The sequence below is a fragment of the Chiloscyllium plagiosum genome, unplaced genomic scaffold (assembly GCF_037043375.1).
Source record: "Chiloscyllium plagiosum isolate Xiang-an unplaced genomic scaffold, Cpla_swu_hap1 HiC_scaffold_9, whole genome shotgun sequence".
Lineage (NCBI taxonomy): Eukaryota > Metazoa > Chordata > Chondrichthyes > Orectolobiformes > Hemiscylliidae > Chiloscyllium > Chiloscyllium plagiosum.
Window position 1 is genome coordinate 84,204,309 of NW_028270147.1, and position 22,725 is coordinate 84,227,033.

Below are 22,725 nucleotides of genomic sequence, written 5' to 3' on the forward strand. Positions count from 1 at the left end.
TTATTTATGAATAATTACACATTTTTCCTACTGCAACATTCTAGTATGCAACTTAGAGACAACTGAGCAACTTCAACTCACTGGTTCACAACGACCAGGAGCACTCCTTTAGATATTGATAGGTAGAGCTTATTTCCTAAGATCAGCAAATTCTTTCAGGTGTTGTCTTTTACAACAACAGAGACACACCACACCTGCCATTAGATAGCACGTTCAAACTCAAGAAATTCCAATGCACTTTCTAATTAATTCAGTGTATTTACTGTTGAAATGCAAAACTATGTGATAGTTACCGGATAATCTATTATTTCCTTTGAATAATGCTCTTTGCCAAAGGTAATATGTCAAGGACAGTTGAAATAGTACCATGGGATCCTTTGTACACACATCTCAAAATCAGATTGAGCCTTGGTTCAAACTTTCACCCAAACTACCCAATTACAGTTACAAAATTTGCATTGCACAAGACTTTAAACTGCCTGCATAGTTGGACATCAGATTCAATGGCACTTTTGAATAAAAATGAAGAAACTCTGCTCTTTCTGCGGCCAACATCTATCCCTCAAAGAAATCCAATAAAGATAATAATAAAAAAGGTTACAAACAAATTGACTGTGGTATTATGTAAAAGGTAATGTTGACTACACTTTAACCAATGTACAGTAGTTCTTTGTAAAGCATTTTAAACTGCTCACGCCGTATGACTATGAATCTAATTAGTCGTATTTTGGATATCACTTTCAGAAAGGTTTTATTCCGATGAACACACAAGGATTAAGCATGCAGATACCTATTGCAAAAATCAGAGCATACACTGTTTTATTCAATGTGGCACATCAGGCCTGGTGTTTCTGCACTAGTTTGGCTCTGTTGATGGTATGTTATGAGCAGCACAAAAATATAACAGAGCAAATGAATGCAGGAATTCAAGTGAAAAAAAAAGTTGCTGCCACCATCATTTTAACATTGGAATATCTGTGACTATTTTGTGCCGCTTTTGCCCTCTTCTGCACGGATACTAGGAAAAACTAAAAAACCTCACTGAGCTGAAATAATTCTTGCACAGATCAATGTTCAAATGTTTTACCAACTACAACCAAATTGGCTGTGGTCTTGTGTAAAAAGTAATGTTGACTACACTTTAACCAATGCAGTTCTTTGTGAAGCATTTTAAACTGCTCAAAACATGACAAGGCGTTACGTTGCGATTAAGCAACTGGATTAGAATTCATGAGGCCTAGACAATAATTCAGTTTGAGGACTTGGTTTCAGCGACCATCACTGGTGTCCTCTGTTTATATTACAAAGGAACACTCAGGAACAAATTTAGTGGCTTGACCTGTTGGGGCTAATTTTATTCCGTCGAACTGTTGATATGAATTTTTGCTGCCTCATTTCTTGTAGTGTGTAAATTTCTGCTCTGTAGAGTAATCCCTTGAGACATTAATTTCATTGGTAACAGAGAGGAAGGTGTTGAAGTTGATCATTGTAATAACAGTAGTGTTGTCCCTTTGACAAATGCTAAAACCTGACACGTTTGTTGTGCATGAGTGACTTTGGACCCGTTAAATTTAAGACTGGCATACAACAAACACAGCCAACATTTAAACCTACAAGGAAATGACTGTTTCAGTACATTTGGCAGGTCTAACAGTCCAACATTTTTGATTTATTCCACTGTCTATAAGACTGGCTTGAGCAATGTAACTAGTTACTCAGAGAAATTATTCAATCCCTAGATTTCAGTTTAGCTATGGGCATAATCTTGTGGAATAGCCATTCAGCTCTTGTTTAAGCAGTTTTTTAAAAATTGTAATCTTTATAGTTATGCTGCTGTTCCAAGAACAAGTAAATGATCATTCCACCGAACTGGACCACAGAGAAGAGGATGGTGTGTTGGAGTATTGGAAAGAGCTGGATAATACAGCAGGGCTCAGGTCAAAGGATGTTGTTTGTGACTTATCACTATGGGCTATTTCAGTGCTGTGTAGGGGCTGGAAATCTAATTGTGGGTCTTAAATATTGTGGGAAAGATGGGCATGAAAATGTGGATTGTTTCCTTTCATAAAAGAAACCTTGAAATGTTGTCAATTTTCACTTAAATGGATCAGTTCCCTAAGAATAGCTGAGAAATGTTTCCACGAAGGATCAAAAGTATTTTCAATCCTACAACTGCAAATCTTTTATCTCAGAATTTCCTTTTGAATAAGAGGCCATTTTTTTTAAGGAGGGTTGTTCACCTGTGGAATGAACTTCCTGAGGAAGTGGTGGCTGCGGGTACAATTACAATATTTAAATGACACTTGGACAGATACAGGACTAGGAAAGGTTTGGAAGGATATGGGCCAGGAGGAGGCAAGTGGGACTAGTTCAGTTTGGGATTATGTTCAGCATGGTCCGGTTGGACCGAAGGGTCTGTTTCCACGCCATATGGCTCCATGACTCTAACTAGTTGTCCTTAGGATATCACTTTAAAAAAAAGTTTTATTCCAATGAACACACAAGGATTACTCATGCAGTTACAAATTGCAAATCAGAGCATATGCTGTTTTATTCAATGTGGCACACCAGGCCTGGTGTTTCCACATTCATTTAGCCCTGTTGACAGTATATTATGAGCAGCACAAAAATATAACAGAGCAAATGCATGCAGGAATTCAAGTGAAAAGAAAGTTGCTGCTACCATCATTTTAACATGGGAATTTTTGTGACTATTTTGTGCTGCTTTTGCCCTCTTCTGCATGGATACTAGGAGAAACTATAAAACCTCACTGAGCTGAAATAATATTTGCACAGATCAATGTTCAAATGTTTTACCAACCACAAAGCAGCAGCTGGTGGCTCTTAGTTTTAATAGATTAAAAACATAAACGAAAGAGTGCTCTCGAGTTGCAATGGTAGTATCCCTAGCTCTGTGCCAATAGACCTGGTTTCAATGCCCACCTGCTCCAAATATATGTGTAATACCATTGCTGAACAATTTGAGTAGAAAATATCTGAATCATGGATGAAAAAGGGAAATCAGGAAACAAACATTTTGGGTAAAAATGTAAATGAATATTGATGGAGGATACAGAACTGGTGTGAAGGTGGAAGACAAAGGGTGGTGGTGGAGGGTTGCTTTTCAGACTGGACCTGTGACCAGTGGTGTGCCACAAGGGTTGGTGCTGAGTCCACTGCTTTTAATCCTTCATATAAAATGATTTGGATGTGAACATATGAGGTAAATTTGCATATGACACCAAAATTGGAGGTGTAGTGGACAGCGAAGAAAAGTACCTCAGAGTACAATGGGATCTTGATCAGTTGGGCCAATGGGCTGAGGAATGTCAGATGGAGTTTAATTTAGATAAATGTGAGGTGCTGCATTTTGGAAAAGCACATCAGAGCAGGACTTATACACTTAATGGTAAGGTCTTGAGGAGTGTTGCTGAACAAAGAGACCTTGTAGTACAGGTTCATAGTTCCTTGAAAGTAGAGTCACAGGTAGAAAGGATAGTGAAGAAAGCGTTTGGTATGCTTTCCTTTATTGGACAGAGCATTCAGTATAGGAGTTGGGAGGTCATGTTGCAGCTGTACTGGACATTGTTTCGGCCACTTTTGGAATATTGTGTTGAATTCTGGTCTCAATCCTATTGGAAAGATGTTGTGAAACTTGAAAGGGTTCAGTAAAGATTTACAAGGATGTTGCCAGGGTTGGAGGGTTTGAGCTATAGGGAGAGGCTGAACAGGCTGGGGCTGTTTTCCCTGCAGCGTTGGCGGCTGAGGGGTGACCTTACAGAGATTCGTAAAATCATGAGAGGCACAGATAGGGTAAATAGACAAGGTGTTTTCCTCCCTGGGTGGGGGAGTTCAGAACTAGAGGGCATAGATTTAGGGTGAGATGGAAAATAATTAAAAGGGACCTAAAAGGCAACTTTTTCATACAGAGGGTGGTGTGTGTATGGAATGTGCTGCCAGAGGAAATGGTGGAGGCTGGTGCAATTACCACATTTAAAAGGCATGTGGATGGGTATATGAATAGGAAGGGTTGAGAGGGATGTGGTTAAGTGCTGGCAAATGGGACTAGATTGGGTTAGGATATCTGGTCAGCATGGACGAGTTGGACCGAAGGATCTGTTTCCATGCTGTACATCTCTATGACTCTATGACTATATGTGGGCACTTGGCTGCAGATTTGACTATATATTTGGTCTTCTCTCCTGTTGTGAGCTTTCTGCTGAGATCAGGATGTTTCAGTTTCCGAGGACACAGAATCCCACTTGCTACAGATTGGGTGTCTCTCCACACTACACTGGATCAGTCTTACAGAGCCCCAGCTTTTTACAGTGGAAAAGGGGGTTGCAGTTGATAAAATAAGCAGCCCTCACACCTCCTAGTGATACACTATGTTCACTGTGTATGATGTTAATGCAAGAGAACATGGTTAGCTCACACCAATTCCTTGACAGCAGTAAGGAAACCTAACAGACAGAAGTGGATTTCCCACCATAAAAAATCACCAGACTGCAGACCGCAAATAAATTGCCTCAAGTTGAACAATTTGCCTATCTACAAACTTCAACAGCCATTCTTTTATCTTATATAAACATATTATATTAAAAAGTGCATTTTTGCACAGCATTTGCCCGTGTTAAGTATGAATGCCCATCCCTCAAAAGATATGTGCATTTGGCTAAAAAGAAGAAAATGTGTTTATTTGTATTATGTAACATTTAACTAAGATATAGACAGCAAGTATAATGAAGTCCACAAAGGAATGAAGACTTCACTTGAAAGGGAATTTCATCACCATGGCAATTTAGGTCCAGGTTAGTCTTCTATAAGAATTAGTCTACACATTGCACTTGTATGAAATTCTCACCACTTCTTACCAGCATTTTAAGTTACATATTTGAAAACCAAACTGGTTTCCAAACACAAACAAAACCTGAATGCATTCTTTAAGTGCATGGATAGGATAAATAGACAAAGTCTCTTCCCTGGGGTCGGGGAGTCCAGAACTAGAGGGCATAGGTTTAGGTGAGAAGGGAAAGTTATAAAAGAGACCTAAGGGGAACTTTTTCACGCAGAGGGTGGTACGTGTATGGAATGAGCTGCCAGAGGATGTGGTGGAGGCTGGTACAATTGCAACGTTTAGCAGACATCTGGATGGGTATACGAATAGGAAAGGTTTGGAGGGATATGAGCTGGATGCTGGCAGGTGGGACTAGATTGGGTTGGGATATCTGGTCTGCGTGGATGAGTCTGCGCGAAGGATCTGTTTCTGTGCTGTACATCTCTATGACTCTATGACTCTACTGCTGGTTATTCCCCCAATACTTTACCCCTCCCCCACAAATTAAACCAACAGAAAGTGCTGGGTTTGGCAGCATCTGTGAATGGAGTGAATGTTTCGAGTCCTGCATGGCTCTTTTTCAGAACTCTTCACTCATACTAGTCACACTTCCAACTGCATTATTTGTTTTCATTACCATCCTAAATTATTCATGTCACACTATTGTTTTCTGGTAAAATTGTGAATGGTGACATTGTGCTAATGGTACCAGCAAATGAAATTCTGAAGTTCAGAATTGAAGCTCTGGAAGCATTATTTCAAATACCATCACAATGCTAAAGGAATTTCAATGTAATTAACTAATAAATTTGGACTAGAATTTTAGACGCTAATATTCATAATGGAACAAGCAGGACAAAGAGTTGGACAAATGGAAAACCATTTCATCCCCATATGGCCTTCAGGGGAGGGAATCTGACATCATTACTTACTGTGGCCTAAATATGGCTCCAGATCCACAGCAATGTTATGAATTCTTTATTAACTACCTTCTGTAATGGCCGGTATGTCATTGTTATAAAAAGATAAAGAATAAAGTTGATGGACCATCCAAAATCAAATCAGGAAATGGAAATAACAAAAGTATATCTTGCTCAGTTGACCCTGCAATATCCTCCTAAACATCAACTGGGAATTGTGCCAAAATTGGCAGAGCTGTCCAACAAACAACTCAAGAAACTGCCTGGCTTAGTCATATCATAAATCATACCTGACAGCCAATGCTTCAGCCTCCTCCATCAACATCCCTGTCTCACTGGCGAGTAGACACAACAGAGCTGAGGAGGATCAAAGGTATACAGTCAGGAGGTTGTGAGAGTCCTGAGATTCCTCTACTTTGACTTTGAACAATCTGATGTTTCACGGCATCAGGTCAAACATGAGCATGGAAACCTCCTGCTGATTACCACCTTTCCTCCTCCTACCCTGTTTTCAACTGAGAAGTCAGTTTATCTCTATGTTGAATACCACATAGATGAAGCATTCAGGGTTAAAGGTACTTTGGATGGGATCTTCAATGTCCCTCATCAAGTAGCTCAATAGTATAAAAGTTGGGGACTGATAAGGCCCAGTGGGCCATCAGCATATGTGGAACTGAATTCAACAACAGCCTGTAACCCCCATCCTGCAGCTTAAGTGAGGGGTACATTGGAGCATGCCAGAAGTTAATTTTGTGGTAGAGGTGCACTCACGGAGCTGGGAGAGATAGAGTTCCAGAATTTTGACAGAGTGAAAGGATGAAAATGTACTTCATAGACAGGGCAGTGGTATCTTGGAGGTGAATAAGCAGACAGTGGTGTTCCCATGCACCTGCTACCCTTGTTATCATCACTACCTGTTCAGTTTGGCAGACCTACAGAACTCACATGGGAATGATCTACAGGTCCCTGAACAATATCCATGATGTAGGGGGACATATATGCAATAAAATATTCAACGCTTATGATAAAGGGACAGGAATAAGCATGGATAATTTTAACCTACACATAAACTGAAAACATTGGATTGGTAACAGGAGTTACTTACCTTGATGGCGAACAAATAAAATATTTTCAAAATAGTTGTTCAGAACAGCACATTCTGGAACTAACCAGAGAATAGTTTGTATTAGAATTGGCATTGTATAACATGACCGGAGTAATAAATTGTGATTAATAATTACTTGACTCTTGTTAAGATGGAGATAAGTAGATTCCTGTTGGTCAATGGAATCAATGGCTATTAGGGGTAGAGGGTGAGGGCAAGTTACAAGTCAGAACACAAATAGTTCAGCCATGATCTTATTGAATGTTGGAGTAGATTCAAAGAGGTGAATATCTTCTTTTTGTTCCTAATTTGTAATTGTATATTTCTTAAAGATTCACTGAACTTTGGAGCTACCAGTTGAGAGAAATTGGTAGAATGTTTCCTTTTCCATATTTGACCTGATACCATGAGACTGATTCGAGGTCAGAGTTAGTGCTGCGAACTATTGGACCATTCTTTTGTGACTGCACATCCACGTGCCACCACCTCTGGTGGAACTGTCCTGCTGGTGGGGAGGAACATAAGCAGGGTAGTGAGGTGGGAGTCTGGAATCTGTAAGATATGATTCAGTGAACATGACTATATCGGACTATTGCTCCTCTAATGTTGATGTAAATCCAGGATAACAGGAAGTCAGAACTGAAAGGACGGAATTGTCATGATGTGCCATTGTGGTATCTGATGCCCAGATACATACCAGGTGGTCAATCCAATTTTACTCCTATTAACATTTATGTGGTTCTCAGTTATTTCAGTGGGCAGTTAAGAGCTAACCATATTGTCGTGATTCTGGACCACTGCAGATTCAACAAAATGAGAGGATAGTATATTTCTTACTTTGAAGGACATTTGTGCAATAGATAGCTTTTCTCCTAGGTTTTCACAGCAATTGAGTAGCTTGTAGCCACTATTATTGGGACCATTTTTTATTCTGAATATACTAATTAATTGAATTTAAATACCCTTAGCTGCTGTTCTGGGATTTGAATTTGTGTCACTCAAACAATAGGCTCATATGTCTAGATTACTCATCTACAGTAGTTACATTGGCACGTATCTGTGCCCTTGTGCAACAAGGTTGGTAGAATGCCATCTATTTACCTAGCATGATTGACAATGAAACACATTGAAAATTATTGAGGAGACAATGGCAGGCAAACACATGACACTTCACAACTGAAATGCTGAATCAAAAATAATGAATTTTTCTGGAGTTTGATCAAAGCAGCAGTGATGGTTGCTCCCTAAGCAAGCATTTAGATTAAAAATTGTTTTGGGAGTGTCTTTGACAATTTGGTCACTTGTCATGAATAATTCACATCACAAAGGCTCCCATGTCTCCTCAAATAGACAGTTCAGATGACTATAGTAATTTAATAAGAGTCTGCTATTACAGCAACAAAGACAAATTGAACTACACTTAATTGTTAAATCAGAAAGCTTCATGATAAGTGTAACAAAATACCTGATTTGATTTAACTTTAGCATCCAATTTACACATGTTTTGCATTGTCTATAAAGGAAAATTAAGATTGAAAATTAGGTATGTAACTTAGTCAATGAGGTAATATATTCAAGTGAAATATCTAAATCCCATATCATTTTTCTTTTGTGTAACACGGGTCTTCTGGGAACAGCCATTAATATCAATCAAATTGCCTGGATTACCTTGAACAGAAGACGTTAGTAAGTCAAGCAGGTGGTCTATGGAATGTCAAATGAGTGTGTTTCCTGACCAATATCCTGCTCCCTTATGTAGAGACACCAAGGGAAATTCTAATATTTTATTGTCATTTGTGTAGACAGCAGTTAACTCAGCAGATATAAGCCTTTTTAGTCTGAACAACTTCTCACCCTCACCTTACTTTACAACTCTGAAACATTTGGGACATGTTGCTGCATTAAAAAGTTGTTAATACATTTTGCAGGTCACTGGATAACCCTTAAACGGCAGTGGAAACCCTCTAACATTGCCTTTTAAATTGAGAAAGGTTCCAGTATTTGTAAAATTGTCATTTGTAACATGCGGACATTACAATGTTTTTCACAGCCAATGATGTGCATTTTGATGTGTAGTCATAATATTTAAGAAAGTGGCAGCCAGCTTATGCCCATCTATTCCCAGAAGAGAATCTGGCTGAAAGGCAATATCAGTGCAGTCTATCAAATGGCTGGACACTAACTACAGGCAACAGACTTCCTTGGAGGAACATTGTGGGAAGAAGTCATTTACAACAATAAAATGGATTCATCTCCCACTGACTCAACGGCCAGATTCTTTATAGTTGGGCCAGTACTGTAATAATGAGAATTTGAGTCTCCTAGTAAGCATGCAATAAGTGCATGACTTGATGTACTTTATTTGTGTACTTTATACTAAAGACATCTCCCTGCTTTCAATGAATGCACCAATCTACAATCTACTCATTGTTGGTTTGATGCGGTCACTAGCATGGCAACTTGCCCGCAATTCATACACTCAAATGATTCACTAGTACCACCACCCAGTGCTGTAAAAGCAAGTTGGCATTCCTCAGTGTGTTTGTGTCTGGTGGATTGCTAAAAACAAAATTCACTTAAACTCTCAGTCTGGTAATAATTTTTTACCCGAATAATCAGGAGTTAAGTATTCCTGACTTCTGAAATAGTAATTCTTTAATTGCATTTCTTTATTTTGTTTTATTCAATTGTATGTGCAGACCTTTGTGTTTTTCTCATCTTTATGAATCAATATTGACCAGATTTAAAATATCATCACTTTTAAACCTTTAATGCATTTGGAAAATCTGCCATACATTGTGCCAGTAGAATGTTCTGAGACAGTTTTCTGATGCATGATTTTAAGAGGCAAGTAAAGAATTATTTCTCTGTTGGAGAAACTGAACTCCCAAAATTATGTGTACTAATGTATTTAATTCATACTGTACCTAAGATTAAATAAATGCCCATGATCAATTTAAATCTCAATGAGTGTCCAGATATGGCACAATTGCATGTCACAGAAAACCACAAACTATGTGCTTGTATTTTAATTGGTTTCAGCAGAAATTAGGCCATGTTCTTTCTGGCATCCTATCCTAAGTCAGCCTCCAAACATAATGTTATCATGGTGACTTAAATCCATAATTATTGCCTTTAACTTTTGTCTGTGCTGTATTGCTTTACCACCTCAATCCTGTCCCCAGTTTTCACTCACTTCCTTGTTCAGTAAAAGCACTAATGCTCTACTTGTGTATATATATATCACATTTTATTCTAATAAGACAAATAACATAAAAATAAATTGATATTTTACAACCATATTGACAAGCTCAGTAAGAAAAATTATGTAATGTCCATGCTTAAACAATAAAAAAGTAAAACTATTAAAGTAAAACTATTACATTACTAAAATAAAGGCAACCAGCTGTGAATACATTGCTTTGAATGCATGAAATCTCTGTTCCTTCCTCTCTCACACTATTTATGGTTCTTTCCATCTGTTCTGCCATGGAAGAACTAGGCTGTTGAATCCCTGACTTGTCATACTCACTCCCTTAATTCCATCAAGTCAATTTGTGTCGTATAAATTTTTAGCTTTCCAGGTAACTTAACATAGTAGCCTTCCACCTTAACGATCCTAGGTTCTCAAAAGAGCTGTTCAGAAATCTAGTGCTGTGCTGTATATCTAAGGGTCACACAATGGACATTCTGGATGTCTTCCCTCCCTGAGCTTCATCATACTCTTCCCCTCATTCCTCTAGACTTCTTCCCAAGCCTTTCCTTCCCATGCATTGCATGGTGCAACAGAGGACAGGGAAGGATAGGCTATGGAAGGATCTGCCCTCCAGTATTTCTAAGTTGTTACAATGCCAGAAAAATGAAAAACACATAATCAAACGCAATAAATCATAGTCGCTCAATGCACAGCATGTGTGGTGATAAATCAAAACTCATGTGCTTTCCACCATATTAAACAGTTGGAATAAGTAAGCAATCAACAGGGATGGAGGAAATATTTCAAGGTGATATTAATATTTCAAATAAAGCAGAATGGAGGTGCTAAAGTTAATTACACAGTGGAGAAAATCAATTAAAGTGTACACATTCAGGTTTCAAAAATTAAGTAGAGTTCCACATGAACTTGTTTGGTTTTCCTTTAGTAGTCATAATACTACAACATGCTGGCAGTGAACAGAAGGATTGCCTGACAGATGACAGGTTCTTTTCTTGTTTTGAGTTTAGGAATTGGTTTGCAAATCTGATTCAAATTTGGATTTTGTTGACTGAAGGTTGTCAGGCATTGCATGTGGGAGAGCAGCAAAATTTGGCTAGTGAATGAAACACCATCTAAGGTCCACTGTTAAACCTGATTAAAACATTGCACTTTGTGGTTACAAGCTCGTTCCCAGTCATGGTGATTATTAAAAATTTACTAAAGACCTGACAGTTATCTTCACCACATCCACTATGTTACATCAAGGGACCCAATTCCTTTTGATGATTATATAGCCGTTTTGCATTCATCGTGGATAAAAATTAGATCATTATTCTATATCAGTCTTCAATCAAAAATAAAACAATACATACACCAGTTATTTAATTAATACTAAATGGGAACATTTTAATGGATCTCTACCCTAGTACATGGTATACATTTGTTACTCAGTATGTCTTATATTTTGCTTGCTAAAATCTTAGCACACAAACTATTTTTTGAATTCATACGAATAAGGCCACTTGAGACTGTTCCATTGAATCATATCATGACCCATTTCTATCTCAACTCCAATTACTCATCTTTTATTCATTTACCATTAATACACTGACACAACTAAAATGGCAGTTTTGAAATTTTGAATGATAGTCTTTAGAAGTTGCAGTTGACAAAAGTTTTGCTAAAATATCTATCATGGGATTTCACCTAACTGACATAGCTCGAATTTGAAACATTCAGCTACAGCTATTTCCTGATCTAAAGTTATTATCAAAAAAAATCCAGCGTGTCTATGCCAAAATGACCAACATTTCTCAAATATAAATTCGCCAATGTCGCCAACTGGTGGTTGTTTAACCTGAGGGTCAGGCGAGGGCAGAGATTGAGAAGGACAATCGTCCGTGGTAAACACAAATGTTTGCTTACACTTTCAATATCAACTTGCTCTTGCTGAGAAAAATGGAAAGTGTAACAGGCCAACTGAGCAGACCAGAACCTCAGACACTTGAGGTCCCTCAAAATGAAACTCAACAAACCTTTCATTATCAGTCCTCATTGTGCTCAGCATTATTACAACTAAGAAATGTCTGACTCTGGGGAGGGGCAAAGTTCTGCCACTGCTGCAAGTCCAACAACTACTCCTTTTCACAGATGTCATGCAACACTAGTGTAATTTCTAGTCGGATATGGCAGAGATGAGTGTCAGCAAATAGATCAAAAGAGCAGGCAAAAGTTATATGTGAATTAAAATATAATTGCCTAAGTGTGTGACCAAATGAGGGATATGAGGAACAAGATATCAATGGATTGGAGTTTGTGGTATGTGAAGAACTAAGGATAACTCTTACCTTTCCGAATCAAAATAGAAGTATAGAAATCAGAGTGACTCAGTGAGATCATTCAGATGATCGAAAGTGAGTTCTACAAGTAAAATGAAAACATCATGACAGTCAAAACAAAATTCAACATGAAAAGAGAAAACGCCATTAAACTGGAATACTGGACCAATAATTATCAACTGCTAACTTCAAAGTAATTACATGTATCCATGATTATATTGGTCTTTCAATATCATTTTGCTCTTCCTTAAAAATGTCTAAAACTTTAAAATGCTAACTAAGCAAACTATGACTTCAGCATTGAGATATTTCAGGTCATTCAAAATTAAAATTCACAAAGCTTTCACTTTGACATATTTGTGAATAAATATATAAATCTTGCACATCCTGGAAGCACTATCCCAACTTCTAAAGAGGGTAACCTACAGGTGAAGTAGGGAGACAACGTACATTCAGGATAGGTTAGTCAAGAGCAGTAATTCAGGGGCGGGGTTGCACTGACATTTGGCCATCAGAGGCAGTCAGGTTCTTGGAATCCATACCTCTGCAGGACCGTTTACTGGGTCATGGTCAGTCAAGTTGATGACTGAAACCAGCCTGGGGAGTTGGGAGAACACAGCTGGGAAACTGTAGAGACAACAGTTGGATGCCCGGTCATTCATTGTTCACCCTGTCTGTATAGATTGTTCAAAGGGGTGGCCATATCAGTCCTCATTGTTACAACTGAGAAATGTCTGACACTGTGGACGCACTGCTGCCAGTGATGCAAGGCCGACAACTATTCCTTTTCACAGGTGTCTTGCAACATTGATGTTATTATCCAGTCGGATATGGCAGAGATGAGTGTCAGAAAATGGCTCAAAGTAGCATGCAAAGTAATATGTAAATTAAAATCATTTTAAAATGAATATGTTAAAGAATGTCTGGACACGGTGAACAAGATACCACTGGATTGGAGTTTGATGTGCATGAAGGATAGTTCTTACCTTTCCGAATCAAAATATAAGTGCGACGCTGCGAGATCACTCATTGAAATGTAGTGAGTTCGAAAAGAAAAGTGAAAACATCATGAGTCAAAACGAAATTCAACACAAAAATACAAAGACTGGCATCAAACTTAAATATCAGACCAAAACATATGATATGCTGACATCAGTGCAATTACATCTGTCTATTATTCATTTGCCCCTTCAATATCTACCTGCCATTCCTTAGAAAAATTAAAAGTTTAATTTGTCAACTGACCAGCCTAGGGCATTATCCTTCAGATACTTCAGGTCAAAATGAAACTCAATAAAGCTTCACTCTAATAGACCACCTTCCACATCTGGAAGGATTTCCTTAAGGCTTTCTATATCCAGTTGTTCTTGACTGTGCTGTAAAGTAGGAAAGGCACTGAATAGTGCGCACACAGTAATGTTTCATGAATAACCAGGTATTAATAACTAGTTCCTCTATTTAAGATTGAGGGACAAATATTCGACAATGTGCAAGGGAGAGTTCCACTGATTTTCTTCAAATTCTTGAGATAATGGGATCTTATGGTCATCCGAGATTAACATTTTTGAATGATGATATTCCCTCCAGCAAAGACAAGAACAAACATTTCCATCCAGTCAAAAAGCTGACCCAATAATGTGGCCAATTTAATTTTAGTACTGACAAGAGTTGAAGCCATTGTCAACTGCAACATACACACATGAATTCAGTAGGGTTACCCCCATATTTGCGTTCACATTTCCAGTTTTCCTTTCTGTGAAATGTGGACTAAAATCTAATTTCTTTGTACAAATGATTTCAAATTACATCATGGTATCGAATGATACCATGAAGGTATTCCTCCTTTCTCTCTGCTTCAACTAGTGTTATTTCTAATCACACTAATAAGAGGGAGGGGGAAGAAAACAATACGCACCTGAAAATACAGAACTAAACCTCTCGAGTGTTCACTCCACGTTGTCTCAACCTGAAATGGGGAGGCAGAGCAGTTATTGTTCATTGTTTATTGTGTTTTCAAATGTTTCCATGGTTACTGATTTATGACATCATAGTCCAAACATTGTGAAGTCACTGGACTCATTATTTTCAAAAGAAAACCCTCTAAAAAGGAACACAAAGTCTGCTTGAGCAGTTATCTGTTGTTTTCTACTTCATCGCTGTTTACATGGTCATGTGGAGAGGGAGGGTCTGTTGGTAAATTTGGCCATCATGTCATGGATACAATACCCCCACACCTCCACCTTGCCAGTCAGGTTGAAATCACCAGGATGCCCTGCCACACATGACTAAAAACATCAAGTTATTGGCATTGTGGTTGGGCTTGCTGGTTAGCTCGCAAGAGGATAGGTGGTCACATCAGTCCTCAAAGTCCCTCAAAAACCAGATAAAACTTTACTGTTGAGGTCAGCTCATACATTGACCTTTGATGCCTCAAAAGACACCGTTAACACTGTTTGATTTGTACGTGAGGATAAAAGTGGGCGACTGGCTCTGGGGATGGTGTTCACAATCTTTGTCAATCATCCTGTGATGTCTGATCTGTGTGGAAGTTTCTTAAAAGCCCATAAAACATCACCACATAGCCCAGACTGTATTTCTGGCTTGGTCTCTTGTGCTCACTCATTAGGTAAAATTAAGCAATACTCTATTTGTGGGATCAGAAATATTGGCTGACTACTAATGTGAGTACAGAATGCCTTTGCTGCATGGGGGCATTGGCTTATCCATAAAGTATACAAGCAGAAACACGATTTCGCAGATTAAAACATGGCGTCACCTTGTTCCAGTTCAACATGATCTACAGGTGTTTTTTATCTATGACAAAATAGTGAGCCAACAATGGGGATAGGTAATCAACTTTCTGCCACAAGTTGTCTTCTAATATGAGGTGCAGTCAAATTTGTAATACAAGTGAGGAGATAATTTGAGTCAAACCCCAGTTAAACCCAAAAGGTGGAATACTGCAGTCAAATTTTAATATTAGATCAATAAATATCAAACATTTCTTTTTCTTCTGCCACTATTCATCTTACCTACTCAATGTCCTCTAAACCATTAATGCTTATCCATGCATATTTTCGTAATCAATAACTCCAATCTCTCCACCCAAACTCAATCCAATTTCCTCTATGTAGCAGTGCTCCATTGCTCCCATGTGATTCTGAAAATGTGTCTGACACTAATCTCTTAAAATTAGTCTAGTTTAAACACAGTAATGGCACAGCAGAGTGGTGCTATGGTGAATGCACTGTGCCTCGAAGGATTTAAAGTTTAACTGTCCCTGTCCCTGGATTGTTTTGCTGGGGACAATGTCAATAGAACTTTGCTTTCAGTTTCCTTTTCTTTCAAACAGTAGACACATAAAAAGTGGCTAATTTAATTTTTATTGTGGCAAGGATGAGACCATTGCCAACTGTAACATTCACTCATGAATTCAATAGAGTTATCCCCATATTTGCATTCATGTTTCCAAATTTCCTTTCTCTGAAACATGAGTCAAAATCCAATTTCGTTACAAATTCTGCCCAATAGAAATGATTTCAAATTACATCAAAACATTTCTCACAACCAAGAGTAATACCACAAAGGTATCCTTTCCCTTTGTTTCAACTAGTGTTAGTTCTAATTAGACTAACGAGGGAGAGGGAAAAAAAATCAATACACACCTGAAAATGCAGAATTAAAACTCTGGCAGTGTTCACTTCACGTTGTCTCAACATGAAATGGGGACAGATAGCAGTTATTGTTTATGTTTTTTGTTGTCAAACATTTCCGTGGTTACTGATTTATGACATCATAGTCAAACCATCATGAAGTCACCGAACCCACCCTTTTCAAAAGAAAACTTTCCATGAGGGAACACAAAGACTGCTTCGGCAGTTATCTATTGTTTTCCACTTCATGACTTTTTACATGGTTGTCATGTGGTGTGGGTCTGTTGGTAAAATTGGGCACCATGCCCTGGGTACAGTTCCCCATCTCCACCAACACCCTCTCCCTGCAATCTTGAAAGTACCAGGAGGCACACCCACATCTAAATAAAAACTTGATGAATTGGTTTTGAGGTTGGGCTGGCTGGTCAGCTGTCAAGTGGATGGGTGGCCACATCAGTCCTCAAACTCCTTTAAAAACAGATAAATCTACAACCCTCTACCATTTAACTCAGCACAGACACTGACCTTTGGAGTCTCAAAAGACTCCAACAACACTGGTTTATATGCTGAGAACAAAAGTAGACAACTGACTCTGGGGTTGGTGTTCACAATCTTTGTCATTCATTCTATGGTGTCTGATCTGTGTGGAGGTAATTGTAATGTAATTGGTTGCGAAAAGGAGATCTGGGACGAATCTCTTTTCATTGGTGATAATATAAGACAACTTCTTTCTCTTTTCTTGCAGTTTTTCACTGAACCATTTAGTATAGACTGTGTGATAATCTTATCTTTGTGCCAATCCTTTGTGATTTGAAATAGTAATTAAAATGTCACAAGAAAGGAAAGCATACCAACTCAGCGTGCATCAGAACTAATCCTTCAGAAACCTCAGCAGGCCGCACCAAGTGGAACACAAGGAAACGTTGACTTAAATTGCACCTTTCGCAACTGAGGAGACTGCTCAAAAAACCTCATACTAAAGAATCTTTAGCAGCTGCATTATAAGAAATATAAAAAGTGGCCAATTTAATTTCAATTTTATTATAAATTCTACCTAGTACAAATGATTTCAAATTACATCAAAACATTTCTCACAACTGAGAGTAATTCCACATAAGTATCCTTTCTCTCTGCTTCAAGTAGTGTTATTTCTAATCAGGCTATTGAGGGAGAGGGAAAATAAACAATACGCACCTGAAAACGCAGAACTAAACCTCTCGAGTGTTCACTCCACGTTGTCTCAACCTGAAATGGGGAGGCAGAGCAGTTATTGTTCATTGTTTATTGTGTTTTCAAATGTTTCCATGGTTACTGATTTATGACATCATAGTAAAAACATTGTGAAGTCACTGGATTCATTATTTTCAAAAGAAAACCTTCTAAAAAGGAACACAAAGTCTGCTTGAGCAGTTATCTGTTGTTTTCTACTTCATCGCCGTTTACATGGTCATGTTGAGAGGGAGGGTCGATGTTGATAAATTTGGCCATCATGTCATGGATAACAGTACCCCCCACCTTCACCTTGCCAGTCAGGTTGAAATCACCAGGATGCCCTGCCACATGTGACTAAAACATCAAGTTATTGGTATTGTGGTTTAGGCTGGCTGGTTAGCTCTCAAAGGGATGGGTTGGTCACATCAGTCCCCAAAGTCCCTTAAAAACCAGATAAATCTTCAATGCCTCAAAGGATTTAAAGTTTAACTGTCCCTGTCCCTGGATTGTTTTGCTGGGGACAATGTCAACAGAACTTTGCTTTCAGTTTCCTTTTCTTTCAAACAGTAGACACATAAAAAGCGGCCAATTTAATTTTTATTTTGGCAAGGATGGGAGCCATTGCCAACTGTAACATTCACACATGAATTCAATAGAGTTATCCCCATATTCACATTCATGTTTCCAATTTTCCTTTCTGTGAAACATGGATTAAAATCCAAGTTTGTTCTAAATTCTGCCCAGGACAAATGATTTCAAATTACATCAAAACATTTCTCACAACCGAGAGTAATTCCACAAAAGGATCCTTTCTCTCTGCTTCAACTAGTGTTATTTCTAACCAAAATAATGAGGGAGAGGGGAATAAAAAACAATACGCACCTGAAAATGCAGAACTAAAACTCTACAGTGTTCACTCCACGTTGTCTCAACCTGAAATGGGGACAACACAGCAGTTATTTTTTATTGTGTTTTCAAATGTTTCCATGGTTACTCATTTATGACATCACAGTCAAAACATTGTGAAGTCACTGGACTCATTATTTTCAAAAATGAACACAAAGTCTGCTTGAGCAGTTATCTGTTGTTTTCTACTTCATCTCCGTTTACATGGTCATGTGGAGAGGGAGGGTCTGTTGGTAAAATTGGCCATCATGCCATGGATACAGTGCCCCCACCCTGCCTTTGCCAGTTGGGTGAAGGCACCAGGATTCCCTGCCACACGTGACTAAAATATCAAATCATTGGTATTGTATTGTGGTTGGGCTGGCTGGTTAGCTCTCAAGAGGATGGATGGTCACATCTGTCCTCAAAGTCCATCAAAAACCAGATAAATCTTTACTGTTGAGGTCAGCTCATACATTGACCTTTGATGCCTCAAAAGACAACATTAACACTGTTTGATTTGTACATGAGAATAAAAGTGGGTGACTAGCTCTGGGTATAGTGCTCACAATCTTTGTCAATCATCCTGTGATGTCTGATCTGTGTGAATGTTTCTTAAAAGCCCACAAAACATTACAACATAGCTCATACTGTATTTCTGGCTTGGTCTCTTGTACTCACTCATTAGGTAAAATTAAGCAAAACTCCATTTGTGGGATCAGAAATATTGGCTGACTACTAATGTGAGTACAGAATGCCTTTGCTGCATGGGGGCGTTGGCTTATCCATAAAGTATACAAGCAGAAACACATTTCGCAGATTAAAACATGGCGTCACCTTGTTCCAGTTCAACATGATCTACAGGTGTTTTTTATCTATGACAAAACTGTGAGGCAACAATGGGGATAGGTAATCAACTTTCTGCCACAAGTTGTCTTCTAATATAAGGTGCAGTCAAATTTGTAATACAAGTGAGGAGATAATTTGAGTCAAACCCCAGTTAAACCCAAAAGGTGGAATACTGCAGTCAAATTTTAATACTAGATCAATAAATATCAAACATTTCTTTCTCTTCTGCCACTATTCATCTGCCTACTCAATGTCCACTAAACCATTATTGCTTATCCATGCATATTTTCATAATCAATAACTCCAATCTCTCCACCCAAACTCAATCCAATTTCCTCTATGTAGCAGTGCTCCATTGCTCCCATGTGATTCTGAAAAGGATGTCTGACACTAATCTCTTAAAATTAGTTTAGTTTAAACACAGTAATGCCACAGCAGAGTGGTGCAATGGTGAATGCACTGTGCCTCGAATGATTGAACATTTAGCTGTCCCTAACACAGAAATGTTTTGCTGGAGTCAATGTCAATGGAAATTTACTTTCAAACAGTAGACACATAAAAAGCGGCCAATTTAATTTTTATTGTGGCAAGGATGGGAGCCATTGCCAACTGTAACATTCACACATGAATTCAATAGAGTTATCCCCATATTTGCATTCATGTTTCCAATTTTCCTTTCTGTGAAACATGAATTAAAATCCAATTTCGGTACAAATTCTGCCCAATAGAAATGATTTCAAATTACATCAAAACATTTCTCAGAACTGAAAGTAATACCACAATAGTAACATTTCCCTCTCTTTCAACCAGTGTTAGTTCTAATCAGACAACGAGGGAGAGGGAAACAAAATACCCACCTGAAAATGCAGAACTAAAACTCTGGCAGTGTTCACTTCACGTTGTCTCAACATGAAATGGGGACACATAGCAGTTATTGTTTATTGTTTTTTGTTGACAAACATTTCCATGGTTACTGATTTATGACATCATAGTCAAACCATCATGAAGTCACCGAACCCACCCTTTTCAAAAGAAAACTTTCCATGAGGGAACACAAAGACTGCTTCGGCAGTTATCTATTGTTTTCCACTTCATGACTTTTTACATGGTTGTCATGTGGTGTGGGTCTGTTGGTAAAATTGGGCACCATGTCTTGGGTACAGTTCCCCATCTCCACCAACACCCTCCCTGCAATCTTGAAAGTACCAGGAGGCACACCCACATCTGAATAAAAACTTGATGAATTGGTTTTGAGGTTGGGCTGGCTGGTCAGCTGTCAAGTGGATGGGTGGCCACATCAGTCCTCAAACTCCTTTAAAAACAGATAAATCTACAACCCTCTACCATTTAACTCAGCACAGACACTGACCTTTGGAGTCTCAAAAGACTCCACCAACACTGGTTTATATGCTGAGAACAAAAGTAGACAACTGACTCTGGGGTTGGTGTTCACAATCTTTGTCATTCATTCTATGGTGTCTGATCTGTGTGGAGGTAATTGTAATGTAATTGGTTGTGAAAAGGAGATCTGGGACGAAGCTCTTTTCATTGGTGATAATATAAGACAACTTCTTTCTCTTTCCTTGCAGTTTTTCACTGAACCATTTAGTATAGACTGTGTGATAATCCTATCTTTGTGCCATTCCTTTGTGATTTGAAATAGTAATTAAAATGTCACAAGAAAGGAAAGCATACCAAATCAGTGTGCAATAGAACTAATCCTTCAGAAACCTCAGTAGGCCACACCAAGTGGAACACAAGGAAACGTTGACTTAAATTGCACCTTTCGCAACTGAGGAGACTGCTCAAAGAACCTCTTTCTAAAGAATCTTTAGCAGCTGCATTATAAGAAATATGGCTGACCATTTTCACACAGCAAACTTCAACAAACTGCTGAATGATAATGACCAGATATTGTTCACTGTTATCATGAATTTTTTTTGGACTTGCATGTTTTAGCTAGGAGCTAGGCAGACATCCACCATTCCTCTTTACAGAAGGCCACAACATCTAAGTAGAGTAGGCAAACCAGGAGCTCAGTTTGGCATCCTCTGACAGCTGACAGCTCTGACAGTGCAATACCTGCTCAATACTGGACAATATTTGCCAGCCATTCTCAGTATCATTACAACTGATAAATGTCTGACTCTCAGGTGAGACTGCTGCCATTGGTGCAAACTTGACAGTAACTACTTTTCACTGCTGGAATGTAACAATGCTGCTACCACCTCATAGATTATATCAGATGTATATGTGACCAAATGGAATGAAGAATCATTCTTCATGGCGACAGAATCAACACGGACATCTACTACAAACCGACCGACTCCCACAGCTACCTGGACTACACCTCCTCCCATCCTGCCCCCTGTAAAAACGCCATCCCATTCTCCCAATTCCTTCGACTCTGCTGCATCTGCTCCCAGGAGGACCAGTTCCAAAAACGCACAACCCAGATGGCCTCCTTCTTCAAGGACCGCAATTTCCCCCCCGACGTGGTCGACGATGCCCTCCACAGCATCTCTTCCACTTCCCGCTCCTCCGCCCTTGAACCCCGCCCCTCCAACCGGCACCAGGACAGAACCCCACTGGTCCTCACCTACCACCCCACCAATCTCCATGTACAGCGCATCATCCGCCGTCATTTCCTCTACCTCCAAACGGACCCCACCACCAAGGATATATTTCCCTCCCCTCCCCTATCAGCATTCCGTAAAGACCACTCCCTCCGTGACTCCCTCGTCAGATCCACACCCCCCACCAACCCAACCTCCACTCCCGGCACCTTCCCCTGCAACCGCAGGAGGTGCAAGACTTGCGCCCACACCTCCCCCCTCACCTCTCTCCAAGGCCCCAAAGGAAACTTCCATATCCACCACAGATTCACCTGCACCTCCACACATATCATCTATTGCATCCTCTGCACCCGATGTGGCCTCCTCTATATTGGGGAGACAGGCCGGCTACTTGCGGAGCGTTTCAGAGAACACCTCTGGGACACCCGGACCAACCAACCCAACCACCCTGTAGCTCAACATTTCAATTCCCCCTCCCACTCCACCAAGGATATGCAGGTCTTTGGACTCCTCCATCGTCAGACCACAACAAAACGATTGGAGGAAGAACGCCTCATCTTCCGGCTAGGAACGCTCCAACCACAAGGGATGAACTCGGATTTCACCAGTTTCCTCATTTCCCCTCCCCCCACCCTGTCTCAGTCAAATCCATCAAATTCAGCACCGCCTTCCTAACCTGCAATCTTCTTCCCGACCTCTCCGCCCCCACCCCAGTCTGACCTATCACCCTCACCTTGACCTCTTTCCACCTATCACATTTCCGACGCCCCTCCCCCAAGTCCCTCCTCCCTACCTTTTATCTTAGCCTGCTGGACAAACTTTCCTCATTCCTGAAGAAGGGCTTATGCCCGAAACATCGATTCTCCTGTTCCCTGGAGGCTGCCTGACCTGCTGCGCTTTTCCAGCAACACATTTCCAGCTCTGATCTCCAGCATCTGCAGACCTCACTTTCTCCCCAAATGGAATGAAGGTCCTGGCAAAATCTCTCTGTGAGTTAAAGAATAAATGGGTGATTGGATGTAGAGATTTGGGGAACAAGTTATCAACTGATTGGAGTTTGCTCTGTGGAAAGAAACTGAGGATACATATATCTTTCTGCCTCAAAACTGCACTACAGACATTGAGTTGTTTCTTCAAGATGGCTATGACAATA

The 22,725-nt window shown here is 39.4% G+C and overlaps 1 protein-coding gene across 3 annotated transcripts in view; it reads right to left on the reverse strand.

Moving 5' to 3' along the window:
* Positions 1–22,725, reverse strand: part of LOC148149183 (uncharacterized) — a 55,224-nt gene that overhangs the window by 17,873 nt on the left and 14,626 nt on the right. Inside the window, exons 1-5 of one of the 3 annotated variants that reach the window (XR_015758057.1) lie at positions 13,384–14,292; positions 12,407–12,479; positions 8,328–8,375; positions 6,863–6,922; positions 6,048–6,114 (exon numbers count right to left, since the gene is read on the reverse strand). Coding sequence is in view for 1 of the 3 variants with exons in the window: in XM_087990284.1 (XP_087846410.1) it covers positions 6,048–6,114; positions 6,863–6,922; positions 12,407–12,458 (179 nt within the window). In the remaining 2 variants the exon portion in view is untranslated. Of the gene's footprint in view, positions 1–6,047; positions 6,115–6,862; positions 6,923–8,327; positions 8,376–12,406; positions 12,480–13,383; positions 14,293–14,312; positions 14,364–17,244; positions 17,296–18,144; positions 18,196–22,725 lie in introns of those variants that run through there. The other 2 variants (XM_087990284.1, XR_015758059.1) reach the window with 2 other exon arrangements.